At 38.1% G+C, this 15,388-nt stretch overlaps 2 protein-coding genes across 5 annotated transcripts in view; both read left to right on the forward strand.

Moving 5' to 3' along the window:
• Window positions 1-234: 234 nt before the first annotated feature.
• Window positions 235-5,918, forward strand: LOC109013231. The gene is made up of 4 exons (XM_018995246.2): window positions 235-429; window positions 1,603-2,654; window positions 3,567-4,434; window positions 5,479-5,918. Exons 2-4 carry the CDS (start codon window positions 1,686-1,688, stop codon window positions 5,523-5,525), a joined length of 1,884 nt encoding a protein of 627 aa, XP_018850791.1. The 5' UTR covers window positions 235-429; window positions 1,603-1,685; the 3' UTR covers window positions 5,526-5,918.
• A 2,089-nt stretch (window positions 5,919-8,007) lies between these two features.
• LOC109013229 (ABC transporter D family member 1-like) overlaps window positions 8,008-15,388 on the forward strand; it is a 29,015-nt gene continuing 21,634 nt past the window's right edge. Inside the window, exons 1-2 of one of the 4 annotated variants that reach the window (XM_018995244.2) lie at window positions 8,008-8,586; window positions 12,458-12,631. In XM_018995244.2, coding sequence (XP_018850789.1) covers window positions 12,570-12,631 — 62 coding nt within the window. In that variant the 5' untranslated portion in view covers window positions 8,008-8,586; window positions 12,458-12,569. Of the gene's footprint in view, window positions 8,587-12,064; window positions 12,171-12,457; window positions 12,632-15,388 lie in introns of those variants that run through there. The other 3 variants (XM_018995243.2, XM_035693935.1, XM_018995245.2) reach the window with 3 other exon arrangements.

Here is a 15,388-nt window from a genome sequence, read left to right on the forward strand (position 1 = left end):
CCATCTAATCCTTACGTGAGCGGGGTTGGTGAGTGCGGCGCGTGGGGACACCGAATAAGGGATCTTTTCTCTCGGCGAAACTGGAAAAAATAGAGCGTTTCGGGGGTGGCGTTAAAACTTAAAACAGTGGGGTTTTTTTATTTTTTTTTTGTTTTGGCAAGATCTTGTTGGCTGTCATAGTCAAGACCCGAAGACAGACGCAAAAACAACCGTTTTATGTTAGGCAAAGCACCACTGCTGCCAGTGCCGGCCACTCCTACCTCACTCTCTCTTTACTAAGCAGAAACACCAAGGATCAATATCACAGTAAAAGCAATATACATACACATAAAGCGTGTTTTCCCCTTTTATTCGGTTCGGCTAAGGAGTTTTTATTTTTTATAGTTCCTTCTTCTACTTGTTTCTCTGTACGAAACGGGTTCGTCCGAGGTATCTCCTTTTTCATTTCCCACCGTCTTTGTTTCCGCTTTCACATGTGTTTTTCTACTTACCTTTGTCTCACTGTTCATGTCCAAGTTTGTTGTTCCGGTTTCTTTTTTTTGGTCCGTTCGGTCTGAGGGTTGTTGGTTGAATTGTACTGTGGTTTTGAGCATCATGGGTTTTGGATCTTATTTACGAGCTAGTTTTATTTAATTTCTTCATTGATAAGAGGTTATCCTTTAGATCTAATGGATGTGGAAAATGTAGCTCAGGTAGTACTGTTTGTTTGTTCTAGAGTGGCCACCTCAATTTTCTTGGATTTTTTGCTCAATTGAGAACTCTGACGTTGTTTATTTTATTGATTTAGCGACGTCTTCATTATTGATTTGATCAGATGAAGATTTCCTTTTTTACTTTATATTATGTACTCTGCTGTTCTCCTTTTCCTTTTCCTTGTTAGTTGAATTGACTAAAGTACCTGGAAACGGAACTTCTATAAAGACAAAAGATTTATCTTTCTTCACTCAAGATGCCGTTGCTTCAGAATTTTGGCAATTTGGGCTTTTGAATACATAGAATTGTGAACTTGTTTGCACTGCATGCAAATTGTGTGCCATGTATCGATTTGATGATACATTTTATCTGATTTCTATGGTTTGTATGGATTCAATAATCATGAGAAGCATAAATTGCTTAATCCACTTGTTTTTCTTGTAGTTTGTGTAGTTAACAGGCTATTAAATTTGATTTCTCAATCTTAAATTATGAATACGATTGGATGGAATGTCTAACTTTCTCTTTCCGCACCTATAGCCCTCAAGTCTGAGAGTTATTAGTGTTAGGAAATATGTATTGGGACATATTTAAAAGTAAAGTTGTGCAGTCATGTCAGGAAAACCGAATTGTATATTTCTAATAATGCCTTGAGAAAAATTTAGTAAAAGTGGATATTTTATTCAAACCTGTCAAACGGTTCGCAAATTAAAGGAACGCAATCTGTATTATGAGTAATATTGTGGTTAAGTTCTTATGTAGAATCTACAATCTTTCATCTCAGTGCCTGTAACAGGTTCTCTTGCCACACGTTTATGTTGCTCAGAGTTGTAGCATTTGGATTGTTTATTGTTTTAATTAGAAGCTGATTTCCTGCACAAACTAATCCAATTTATCACTTATATGCAGCGTTGAAGTATTTATTCTGTTCATCTAGTTGAAAAGGAATTAACTAGTCAACTCTATGAACACCTAATAATTAGTTACTAAGCATGGATAAAGTATCATCTGACTGTCCGTACCCAGGGTGCTTTTTCTGCGTTATGAAGGAAGGGAATCCGAGTAAGCGCAGAGCAAGTATTCTGAAGTATTTTAGAGAACTTCCTTCACAGGAGGATGACGGTCAGGTTCTCCCAATCAGTGGTCTTTGGAACACTGCTATGGCACATCCAAATGACCCAGAGTTCATCGAGTTGGGAATTTTTGAATGCATGGCTGCACTCATATGGAAGGGCCTAAAAAATCGCCGTTGGCTTTCTCATGACCAAAACATATATATTCCTTATTATGCAGCTCATATTATTGGATCCTATACCATGAACATGGAAGAGTTTGCTGAAAGTTCTGTTCATGCTGGAGTGATCCCTCCCTTAGTTGAACTTTTAAGAGGTAGGTTGACTTGGGTTGAACGAAGAGTAGCAGTTCGAGCTTTAGGACATTTGGCTACATATTCCATCACTTTTCCTGCTGTAGCAAGTCATGGTGAGATTCTTGAGCTTTCCATTCAACTAGCAATGAGTTCCCTGGAAATAGTTTACTCACACTTTTACCAGTACATCGATAGAAGGCCCAGCTATCACTGTGATCTTCTTACACGTGGTATGGGTGGTGTTGAAATGGAGTCCAGGAAGGCAGAGGAATGGGCAAGTCAGTTACAGTGCTGGTCCCTTCAGCTCATTAATTGCTTTGCTTTTAAACCAGAGTTTCTCCCTACTATATGTAAGCCTGAATTCTTAATAAAGCTACCGGGCATGTGGGGTGGACTTGTTAATGAAAACTCACCTGCTGGGATTGGTTTATTAAGAACAATCTGCCATCATAAGCTGGGCAGGGGACCTGTTGCTAGCTGTCCTGGCATCATTGAAGCCTTGTGCAATATTGCGCGATCTTCAGATGATTGGCAATATATGGCTATAGATTGTCTTCTCTGGTTGCTACAAGACCCCAGCACATGTCATAAGGTATATATCCTTTTCACCTGTGTTGTTTATACGTGACCGTGCATCCAATTTTATTTTCCAATGATGATTATCGAGTTTTCTTTTGTTCTCGTATGCTTAACCTCATAAACTTTAGATGTAGAAATTACCTTCCACTAAAGCTTTATATTAACTTCTCTTATGCTTATTCGTTATGTTGAAAACATCACATGTGATGCTTGAGTTCAGTTTTATCATGGACATTGTTTGGACCTATAACAATACGAGATGTAAATCATTTTGAAGGCCTGAATTTTTTCAGCACAATTTGTGTCGTGTTATTCTTTTATCGCTACATATTATTTCTCTCTTTACCTATTAAAAAAAACGTATTATTTCTCTCTTAGAAAGTCCTTCACATGTAGGAGCATATCATTTTATGTAGTTGTTGGGGAATAGATCACTTTTATTGTCATGATAGGTATTCCTTGCATGAGTGATGCAAGATGGTCAAGCTTTCTCAAATTGTTTGGATGGGCATGTCTTCAGTTGTTATCTTTATGAGGTCTTATTTTTTATAGTTGCTGTAATTTTGATGTAGTTTTTGCTTGGTTTAATAGCTAAATGTACATATATAAAACACCAGTATATCACATTAATATTTTCGTGCATATTGAATTTTGAAAGTTAGAACTAGTAGGCGTACTCAAATTGCAGTTGAAATTTCTGCTGTAAAAAGCAGGTTGGACCACCAGCTATCACAGGATATGATTAGGTGAACATCAAGATGAAACTTCTTAGTAAAATCTTCGATTACTCATCAAGAAAAACAAAAGAAAAAAAGATAAGAGGAACTTCTTAGGAAGAAAGCAACCTACTTCTGATTTTTCTGCTCTTCGAGATATAGACTCAGCTAATACCCGCCCATTTAATGCTTCCCAAATTGCTTTTCAGGTGATAGATAAGGCAGTACCAGCACTCGTAGACCTTGCAGAAATATCAGCGCTAGGTGATCACAAGAAGCTTGGTGATTCCATTGTAAATGTTCTTCAGGAATGCATCCAGTCCCAAGGGACTGGACGCAACTCTCTCAGCAACCACACAAAAGAACAGATCGAGGAACTACTAAATTCTAGGCAGAGATTGAAATGGGAAAAAAGTATGCCAAAAGAAGATCTCCACATTAAACAGGCTGCAGCACTAGTGGTCAAGCTTGAAGGAAATTCCCTGTTTTCATCAGGAAATATATCTGGAGCTGCATCAAAGTACTCAGAAGCATTGGCATTGTGTCCAGTGAGATCTAAAAAAGAGAGAGTTGTTTTGTACAGTAATCGTGCTCAGTGTCATCTTCTGTTGCAACAGCCCCTGGCTGCCATAAGTGATGCTACACATGCTCTTTGTCTTCACAACCCTCTTAACTGTCATGCAAAAAGCCTGTGGAGAAGAGCTCAGGCATATGACATGCTAGGCATAGCTAAGGAGAGCTTGTTGGATGCCATTCTGTTCATAAATGAGTGCTCTCAGTCAAACGACCCTGATCTATCATTGAGACAAAATAAGGTTCCTGACTATGCTGAACGATTAGTGAAGAAGCAGATGCGTGCAGCTTGGTTATTTAGGGAGGCAGCTATCAAACATGGGGGTGTCCACTGTGAGGGTGATGCAGGTGGCATGTATGGCCAAGGTACTGATGATTCCGAGTGGGAGACAGCTAGTGAAAGTGAAATAGGAAATGATGGAAGGGATGAGATGGGGGATGAAGATGATGATAGTGAATGGAAGAATGATGAGAAAGATATATATGATAAACCCTCAATAAAAGGTACTGTTTGAGATGTCTAGAATTAGTATATTCATTTACTTGGCATTTTGGATCTTTGAAAATGCTTCGCCAAAGCTTCATGTGAAGCTCAGGAATATTTAGATTAAATGGTTTTGTAGAAACTAATGACTCTCTGGTAACATGAAAAAAAAAAAAACAAAGAGAGACACATTTCTTACATAGCTCAAGAAATTATTACTAGACTTTTCTCTGACTATAATGCTTAATTTATTTAGCTAAGGTAAATATCAATACAATTAGCCCTTTTCTACCTATCAAAAATAATATTAACCCTTTTTTAGGCTATTTTCTAGTACCTGCTTTGCTTTTGTAGTTTTCGAAAAGAGACTTGGTAAACCTTTTGGTGAAGACACATAGAGTTCTAATACTTGCATTACTTTATTGACGGTAAGATTGATGATGTATATTAACTAACATAAGGACCCTGGAGAAATGAAAGGTTTGCAGCATCAATTATCATAAGAGTACATTAAAGATGTCATTTTTTTCGACTTAATTTTTGGGCTATAGATTGGTATTAATTCCATGATTGGGTGTGGATGGTTTAATTACCATTTTACAAAGTGTAAAATTGAAATTTGAGTTTTTTTTTTTTTGTTATTGTTTTTAAAGCTAGGCTGTTCTGCAAAAAGTAGGTTTGTCTTGAATTGATTAAGATTTTATCTAATAGTTTAGAAAATATTCCTCTCTGTGATCAAGACCTTGGACCATAAGATTTGACAGGATAACTATTCACTTAAATGTAGATCTAAATTTATAATGTAACATTAAATCTAATACTATAACATCTATTAATATTGCAACCAAACCAGTCCATTTTGTAGGCAGCTACAGTCTCCATTGTACTTGTTCTTTATCTGTTTATTTCCTCCAAATGTCCCATTCCTTACTAGTTACTATATTTTTGTTTTCCCTTTTCTTCAGTTGAACCTTTCACTTGCAAAGTTTTTATACCGTGCTCATTTTCTTCTTTTTACATATTTTCCTGTCGGACCCTGAATGCTGTGTTTGAATATGGAACAGATATAAAGCATGGATACAAGGTGCAGCTTGCAGGGGATGAACCATGAGTGAGCCATCATCAAATGGAAACACTTACTGTGGCCGAAAAAGAACATGAATTAAGCAGCTCTAGTTTTTTTTATTTCATGTTCAACACCTATAGCTGCCACCTTGATACATTGGCAAGTATGTCTTCTGCGGGACAGTAAAACCTTGTTTGGGTCTGTCTTTTCTTTTTTGTTTCATTGTCAAAAAATACTTTTTCTTTAACCAATTTTTCATGTTATAATTCAACTGTAGAAAAATGATGAGATTTGGAGTCTAGAGCAATACTGGGTCTAAATTATGTGAAGCTTTTCAAGTGATTTAAGAGGCTTGTACATACGAAACCATGGGGTTATTGAATTTGAATTACATCTTTCTGTTTTTGGATGATAATGTCTGGCTATATATTTTTCCAAGTTTTTAGCTGAGAAATATGTACTCTGATTTGCTTGGATTAGCGTCTTTCTGTCTGCCTTCTATGGTGACACTTCATACTTGTGAACGATATACTACTTTGAGGCGGTGCCATTTTTCGTTTTTCTAAATAAAAATATTCTAGTCATATAGTAATTGTACAACAATAATCTTACAAATTCATATACTTTGATATGGTTCATCAGATTGTAAAATTATTTTTATTATAAAATAGATTTGACGGATCACATGAAGTAACGTCAGTTTATAAAATTATTTTTTATAATTTTTTATTATGACGGTAGCGCTTATCTTTTCTAAAACTCCCTAAATGACTGCTTGCAACGCACATGTGAGAATTGTATTCTTGATTTTATTTCTCCAGGGAATATATATATATATATATAATATTCGTAATTGGTTGAAAAGAAGATATCAATATTGGCGGAAGGTGATAGCGGTAGAGTAATAAAGAAACCATTTCATAAATACATTGAAGATTGAAGAATGAGGAAAGGGTAGAAGGGACGAAGATCGGTAGAGGTCAAAATCCAACTAAATGAGGGGTTCAATCCAATATTCAAGGACGCAGCAAATATGATGTGATTTTCTGGGTGACGGGTACGGGACCAGTCTCTAGACTCGACTAAAATCGTCCTCAGTCCTCACAAAGAAGTAAGAAGGGCCGTGCTACACACGCATCGTACCCTCAAAGAAATAGGGACAAATAAAAGCAATGCCCCCACATCGCAGTCGCACCCACCTCAACTCCCAACTAAGATAATACATTTATTCAATTTTAAAAGAGAAATATTATACATTAATCATTATTTATCTTTATATCTTATATTTATAATTTTTTATATAAATATTTTTTATAAGATGTAGAATATGAGATAGTAAATAATGGTTAAAGAAAGGAATTTTTTATTTTAAAAAGAGTTGGACAAAAAAAAATTGTTCAGGTAAATATTAAATGTTGAGCAGGATTAAAATTGTTCAGTTGCGGAGTAGCTGTGCATAGTCAAGCCCCGGGTTGCACGTGTGGCTGACTGACTGTTCATAGTCAAAAGACTTGAAAGTGCGCTACATCATTGAGCCCTTTTTCTTCAACTACAAGTTGTGTTTGAGAATACGATTATTTTATCATTTTATTATTATTCATAAATTATATCATTATTATTTACAAATAATATGAAGATACTTTATATTTAAAGGAAGCCTCGATGAAATCAATTTGAAACCTCTTATAAAAATATATCTCTAATCCGATTATTTTGTTTTTCACGTTTTTCTAAAAATATACTTATATGTGATGTTACAATCTCATATCGACTAAGTATGGGATTGGTTGGTAGTTTATAAGTCCCTAATCATCATTTTCTTGTAAGCCTTGTTACGATCTCACATTAACAAAGTATGAGATTGATTGGTGATTTTTAAGCCTCTAAGTACCCTTTCTTTATAAGCCAGTTTTTAAGGATAAGTTTTATCTAATGAGTTGATAACAAATGATATCAGAGTCACTCCACGTATGCAATCCATATTGGCAGGTTGCAATTGTGCGGCACGGGAGGTAATATCGACATGACCGTGTTCATCCAGAATTAGGAAAGACTTAGCAGCGCATAGCCAGCTCGTGTGAGCTCCGAGGCCATCGTAGAGATCTACTGCGAAGCATGATGCTTGTTACTATCTCACATCGACTAAGTATGAGATTAATTGATAGTTTATAAATTCTTAAACACCATTAGTTGGTAGTTTGTAAGTCTCTAAACGCTATTATCTTATAAGTCAATTTTTAAGAGTGAATTCTACTTAATGGATTTATAACACATGAAATACAAACATGACTGTAAATATAGTCTCTTGCGATAAGACAAAGAGTGGTATTTTCTCTCGATTAATTTTGTTTTCTTAGGCCCCCTACAACATAGCTTTTATACTTGAACAAAAGTAGCCAAATTTACGGCACACATGGTTGGTGTGAATAGTCAGACCCAACGTAGTATCAGGATCATCCAATGTAGCAATTAAATTAGGTATGTTCAATTCCCGATGGAAATAAAACAAACTAAAATTCAATCGCAATTTGAGCCAAAATAAGATCAAAAGCTAACGGTTAGATTGAAGTGGTTGATAGGTAGGCACAGGTGAGTAGTAGCATCAATTTTCTTCGCAAAGGAGCGTGTCATAGGGAGATAAAAGTACAAAGAGAAATTGCTGCCATGTCCTCTGAGAATCATAGCCTATTATCCCTTCATGCATATGCATGTATATAGTAAGCAGAACAGAATAAAATAAATATTGCCCAGTGTCTGAGCCTGAGGGACCGAAAATTTTGCTGGGACTGGGAGAAGGCTCCTCGATTCGTTTTATCATCGCCCGTTATCTTTGCTAGAAAAATCGTTGTAGTGGACCGTGGCAGTAGAAGTTACTCTTTCTCTCGTCTTCCGCTCTTCGATTCGGATGTCCGGTTCTTTACCAGCTATTCAAAGGCTTCTTGTGGATTGGGAAATCCTAGGGTTTTCGATCGGAAAGCTCTCCTTGTCCGCCTGATTTAGTGTCTCGGACGTTTGGCTTGGACTGGTAGATGAGAGTTAGATAGAAGAGAAGAAGGAGCTCCATTTCTTATGGCGGCGTTTCTGTTTCTTGCCGATGAATAATGAGGTACCGGCATACTTTCCTGGAACTTCAAATTCCTATGGACTGTGGGAATTGAATTCCTCTGTTTTTTTTTTTTTTTTGGATGATGTTATTTTGTGGCAATTTATATTGTTGAAATTATATCTGCTAGGTGTCTGGTATTGTTTAAGGGATTCTTGATCTCGGAAATGGTATATGCTAGGCATGGCCGTGCGATGCCCAGCTTAATTAACAATGAATATTCAAGAAACATGTACATACGCAAAAAAAAAAAAAAAAAAAAAGGAAGGAGGAAAAATCTAGTAATAAGACATTCAATTTGAAATTCGATCCTAAAAGCAAAGAGGGGAAACAAAGAACTGAATTGAACAGAGGGAGGGAGGGAGGGAGAAAAAAAAGAACCAGATTGCATGAATGGTTCATCTGAGTTTATGCAAACCTTGATATAGATGATTATCTGATGGTGATATAAATGCACTACAACTTACATGTAGTTCATCATGATCTGATTTTAAGTCCAGTATTTATGGCATTTTTCTCCGCAATAAGGTTTTAGGCTCTTTGAGCATTTGACTTATCTCTAGGCACATGTAAGGAAGTGCTTGGGTTTTCTAATTTGGGCAACACATCCTGGGAAAGTCTCTTTGGGTGCTGTCTAATTGCTAGGAGTATGTGAGGAATTGTGTAGATTTCTAATTTTTTTTTTTTATAAGTAAGAAGTTTTATTAATCCATGTAAATAGCCAATGCCCGAGTACACAAGAAGTATACAAGAAAGAGCCTAGTTACAAACTACTCGATATGAAAAGTAGCATAAAAGTCATAAAAACTCGCTCTGTTCAATACTATAGGTGAAGGCCAAAGCAACAATGTGTGATGGAAAAAAGGTCCTAAAACCATCCGGAGAGCATTCCACGCTTTCAAAACATCGACCATTTCTTTCAATCCATGTCCACCACATCAAACATAGAGGCACCATCTTCCAAATAGCTGTAATATGACCGTGACACCGAATCCCTCTCCAACATGACAATAAATCCATCACCCTCCTAGGCAAAACCCATGCGAGACCAAGCCTAGTGAAGATGTCATCCCATAAAGCCTTGACTACTTCACAATGGAGAAGCAGTTGGTCTGCTGATTCACTGATGTGTTTACAGATGAAGCACCAATCTACTAAGTAAAGGCCACGCTTTTTCAGCTTGTTGATAGTCAATATTTTCCCATGGGATGCCAACCAGCCAAAGAAAGCAACTTTGAGGGAAGCATTGCACCTCCAAATGCTCTTCCAAGGGAAGGCATTAGAGGGGTGAACCGTCAATACCTTGTAATAAGAGCGGATTGAAAATTTCTTATTCCCTGTATGTGTCCATGGTAGTCTCCCTTCCTGCTTGCACTTTCAGCGCATATAAAACATTGTAGAAGTCAACAATGTTGTCCACCTCCCAATCCTGTACAGCTCTAGAAAAACTCATGGACCAATGAAGAGAATCAGCAGAGATGCTCATATTACAGAAGCATCTTTATATGACGCAATCCTATAAAGAGAGGGGAAAACGTTTTTCAAGGCCACATCACCACACCAAATATCATGCCAAAACCTGATTCGCGTGCCCCTTCCCATCTCAAGTATGAAATTACCAAGTATATCTTCCCATCCATTCTGAATGAATTTCCAAACACCCACCCCGTAGGCCCCTCTTACTGCATTAGAGCACCAATCTCCCCAAATGCTCCTGTATTTAATATCGACAATGCTTCTCCATAGAGCATCCCCTTCTTGATGGTACTGCCATAGCCACATTCCAAGAAGAGCCTTCTGCGAGGAGGTGTCATCCTCCATTGGGCTGCCTCGGTTTGAAGGCTACTACGACCCTTTGCTTAAATCTGGTCCCTCTCGACCCTCAGAGGTTCTTTTTAGGGCCCAAGGCCTTCATCCATCGTTTTGTGAATTAGAGACCCCCTCAAGGGTTCTGTGCACAGTGGCAGAAGGGGATGATGAGTCATCGAATGATGGGGTTCTCTGGGATGTTGAGTTTTCACTCGGGTTTGATTTACAGTTAGTTTGCAAGGAGTTTGGAGTTGACACGGAACTGGGGGATTCCGGAGACGTACCTAGTCCTTTATGCTCGTTGCCACTGGCTCTTGGGTTTTACAAAAGGTAGATGAACTTCGTCACTACATTGGGATTTCATGCGAAGGATTTGATGACCAGTTTAAAGCTCTTCTCACTGCCCTGGAAGTAGGACAGCCACTTCTTGCCAAATTTGCCGCTAAAAAGGATAGGGAGCTTAAGAGGCTTGCTTGCTCCATAAACTATGATGCAAGGGAAGGAAGTGCGAGCAGGGGGAGACACGATGATAGGGTGAACCTCAGCATTCCATGTTTCATGGAATGTTTGGGGATTGAATGACACGAGCAAGCGCCTTAGAGTGAAGAACTTATTGCGGGAATGGAAGGCAAATGTGATTTGTTTGTAGGAGACTAAGTTGAAGTCTATTGACAGACAATTAATAAGAAACTTGTGGAATTGCCCCTACGTGGGATGGACCACTCTTGTATCCAAGGGTGCTTCAGGGGGCATTTTAGTGTTGTGGGATAAGAGAGTAGTTAATTTGGTGGAGGATTTCGTCGGCAAATTTTCGGTAGCATGCTCTTTCTCGAATGTAGAAGATGGTTTCGGTTGGGGGTTCTTAGGAGTTTACGGGCCAAATGTCGACAGCAAAAGACAACTCCTTTGGTATGAGATCACTGGTTTGTGTAGTTGGTGGAGTATTCCGTGGTGTATTGGAGGCAATTTCAACGTCACTCAGTTCCCGAGTGAAAGATCAAGGGATTCTAGCATGGGTATAGCCATGGCTGACTTTTCAGCACTTATATTTGAGTCTACCTTTGGCGGGAGGAGATGTCACTTGATCTAATGGAGGGCCTAGTCTAGGTTGTACGGGTTCATTGTCTCTCCCTCCTGGGAGGTCCACTTCCCCAACCTTTGCCAAAAAAGGCTCTCTAGGCTTTGCTCTGATCACTTCCCCCTCTTATTAGATTGTGGGGGTCTTCACGGGGGACGAAGATACTTTAAATTCAAGAATATGTGGTTGAAGGTCAACGGGTTTAAGGAGAAAGTTAGATCGTGGTGGGCCTCTTATCAACCCACGGGCACCCCTAGTTTTGTTTTGGCCGGGAAGCTTAAAGCTTTGAAAAACGATCTAAGAAAATGGAATTGTTGAGAAAATCGAATGCAAGTTGGCTTGGTTAATAATTTAACGAAGTGGCTGCCATCTTGAGCTGCAAGGTGTCATCCTTGCCTATGAAGTACCTGAGACTTCCTTTGCGGGCTCCTCATAAATCCAAGGCAATGTGGGATGGGCTTGTTGAGAAAATCGAATGCAAGCTGGCGGGTTGGAAGAGAATTTACTTGTCTGAAGGCTGTAGAACCACACTTATTAAGAGCACATTATCTAATCTTTCAACGTACTTTTTATCTTTGTTCCCTTTGCCTGCAGGGGTGGCAAATAGACTGGAGAAGATTTACCGTGACTTCTTGTGGGGAGGGTTAGAAGATGATGTAGAATACTGGTCCAAGAGTTAGTGATAAATTGAAAAGGAAAGGTGAATCTGCACTTTGACAGTTACTATGGCCCTATTTAGATATATGATTGTGTTAACTGTCATATATCTCCATTTTATTTCCTAAATATAAGGTTAAGGGTAGCACCAAATTTCATGAGTGATGCAAAATAAAATTTAATTTCCTTTAAAATATGTCTCTCTGACTTTTATTTTCATGCTACCACTTTGATGGTGTTGGTATGTAGAGCTCACAATCTAAATGCATTGAGTGTTCCTACTACTTCTCTCCCTCAAAACCTCTTGATCTCTCTTATTTTTTACTGCAGATTATCATACTCAATTCCTTTTGATGTTTTGAAGAATTTTTGGCTCCTAGAGATAAGAGGAAGCTATCATAGTTGCTGATATTTGTTGATAGGGGAAGGTTGATTTTGAGCCATGCCTTCTCTTCAACTTTTGCAATTAACCGAGCATGGTCGAAGTTTTCTGGCTTCAAGGAGGTATTAACTTCCTTACATGCATGCTTCTACTGATACTCAATCTTGCTACCTGATCAGATAAACCAAATAAAATTGGGTTGTCTGTTTGATAGATCTGGTTCTTGTATTTGTGCTTTATTCCCATTGCCATGATTAGTAACATTGTAGTCTATTAAAATGTTCAATTTTGATATATACAAAATTGGTTGTTTAATGTGCAATAAACAAGCCTAATTAATTTGCTAGTCAATATTCATTAAAATCACAGTTCATTCAAATTATATTTAGGTAATATTGGAGCAGGCCTGGATTGCATCTGGTTCAGACTATATGCTGGCCTCTCTCTACGACAATCAACAGCATCTGGGTCAGAAGCTGTGGGAGAGTCTAGTTTGAGTCTTGTCCTGTCAAGGATGCAACTGAAGAATCAGCAGTTGAAGGGAGTTTCCCTCTATTGAAATCATAGGCTGCCAATAAGGTGGCGATGTTGGCGAATTGCGATGTAGGGGGCAATTCGGGCAATGTAGAGGAGGGGAGTGTGATGGATAAAGTGATGCAAGTAAGGAGCAGGGTATACAAGTAAGTGGAGCTGCAGATACAAAGGGGAAGGTTGTGAACTTGGATAGAACATGCTGGTAAAGCATTTGGGATTTTTTTTTTAATGAATGGTGCTTTCCTGAGGGCCTTAGATTGGGGGCCTACAAAGTTTATGGGCTTTGCAGTTGATGCAGAAAGGGTTTATGAAGAGAAATGAGGCTGGGGGAAAAATTAATCGAGCATAGGAGTACCCAAGATGTATCAAAAAGCTGATATTGACAAAAGATGCTAGAAAACTTTGACATAATTTTGGGGCTGTCCTGTGATGGGTTCAAAGGTGAATTGTTTACCTTTTTTTTACAGCCATTGAACTCGGTCGAGTACAACAACAAGCTTTGGATTTGACTCCTAATTTAGGTGAAAATAGGAATAGGGAATTGAAGCGACTGACTAGCTCTATTAATTAGGATCTCAAAGAAGGTATAGCTCAAATAGGGGCATAGATGAGTGTACATGCGTGTAGAATACTTGTGACGACAAGAATCATGTCTTGGAATTTTTCTTAGAGTGAAAGGCTGACAAGCTACAGCGAGACTTCCTTGGGGATGAGTTAGGTGATTATTTCAAATTTCACCTAGTTTGTTGGGCTAAAATGTGTTCTCTGATGTTTTATATTGGTTTAGGAGCTCAGATTGTGTTATTGCTTAATCTTGCACTCTTAGGGAAGTGGGGTTGGAGTTATCATAATGAGAGAGAAGCATTGTGGAGGTCATTTGTACACTATATATAGGTGTTTGTGGGTTGGGTGGTGTTCTAATGAAGTCCAAGGACCTTCTGGGATAGGATTATGGAAGAACATAAGAAAAGGATGAGGAAAGCTTTCTAATCATGTTAGCTTTGAAGTGGGAGATGATGCCAAGATTAGATTTTGGCATGATGTGTGGTGTGGTGGTAGGGCCCTTAAGGAATGATATAGATTTTAAGGACCACAAGCTGATGATAGAGGAGTTTAAAACTTTCTTTTTAAATACTCTATTCCTTTGGACAGCTTCTACGGACTTTAATGGGCTATTTTCACAATATTCTTCTCTTTTCCTATTTCTAGTTAGGTGTTTCTTACACTTTTTGTATACTTGAGCATTTTGTGTTTTTAATAAAATCTTCACTTAATCAAAAATTAAAAAATAAAATTTATAAGCATAAGAATTTTTTTGGTCAATTGAAGTTTATTTCATTGAAATGATTACTAATAAAGATTTTAACAGTCACTCAATGGTTAAAGTGTATAGAAAGATAGTGGTCACTGTACCTTTTTTTTTAATAGGTAATTAAGAAGTTTTATTCATAAGAGAAAAGGGCATAGCCCAAGTACACCAGAAGTATGCATCAGAAGTGCCTAACTAGGGTTTACAATCGAAAGGAGAAAATCATTTACATTTAGTCCATTGAAATCAAAGACCCCCGCCCATAAGAACAAAGTTTAAAAAAAAAAAAGAACTTTAAGCTCATCCATTGTCCTCTCGTGATCCTCAAAACTTCTTTCATTTCTTTCCCACCAGATGCACCAACGCATACATATAGGGGCCATTCTCCAAATTGCTACCACTTGAGGATTACCTTGGAGACCTCTACAGCTTGCTAGGAAATCTACCAGTTTAAGAGGCATGACCCATGATAATCCAATGCCTGCAAAAAAATCTTACCACATGGTCTTGGCCACCTCATAATGTAGAAGCAGGCGATCTATTGATTCACCATTCTTCTTACACATGCAACACCGGTCCAACACCATTACCCAACATTTCCTCAAATCATCTGTAGTAAGAATCTTGCCCAAGGAAGTTGTTCAAACAAAACAATCTACTTTTGGAGGAGCTTTTGTCTTCCATATATTCTTCCATGTAAAATGGTCATACCCGGGATCGTTAGAACTTGGTAGAATGATCTGACTGTGAATCTACCTTTCTTGGAGTGGCTCCAATCCATCTTGTCTATGATACCCTCAGTCACTTGACGGATACAGTAAAGCAAAGAACTCGGTGATAACGTCCAACTCCCAATCTTGTGCTACCCTAATGAAATCTACATTCCTTTGAGGGGAGCCACGAGAGAGAGCCAAGAGATCATCCTTCGCTCGTACAAGCTCAAAAATGGTAGGGAATGTGTCTTTGAGACTTTGTTCACCACACCATTTGTTGTACCAAAATTTAACATGAGAGCGGTTACCCACCACAATATGTG

The sequence above is a fragment of the Juglans regia genome, chromosome 1 (genome assembly GCF_001411555.2).
Source record: "Juglans regia cultivar Chandler chromosome 1, Walnut 2.0, whole genome shotgun sequence".
NCBI lineage: Eukaryota > Viridiplantae > Streptophyta > Magnoliopsida > Fagales > Juglandaceae > Juglans > Juglans regia.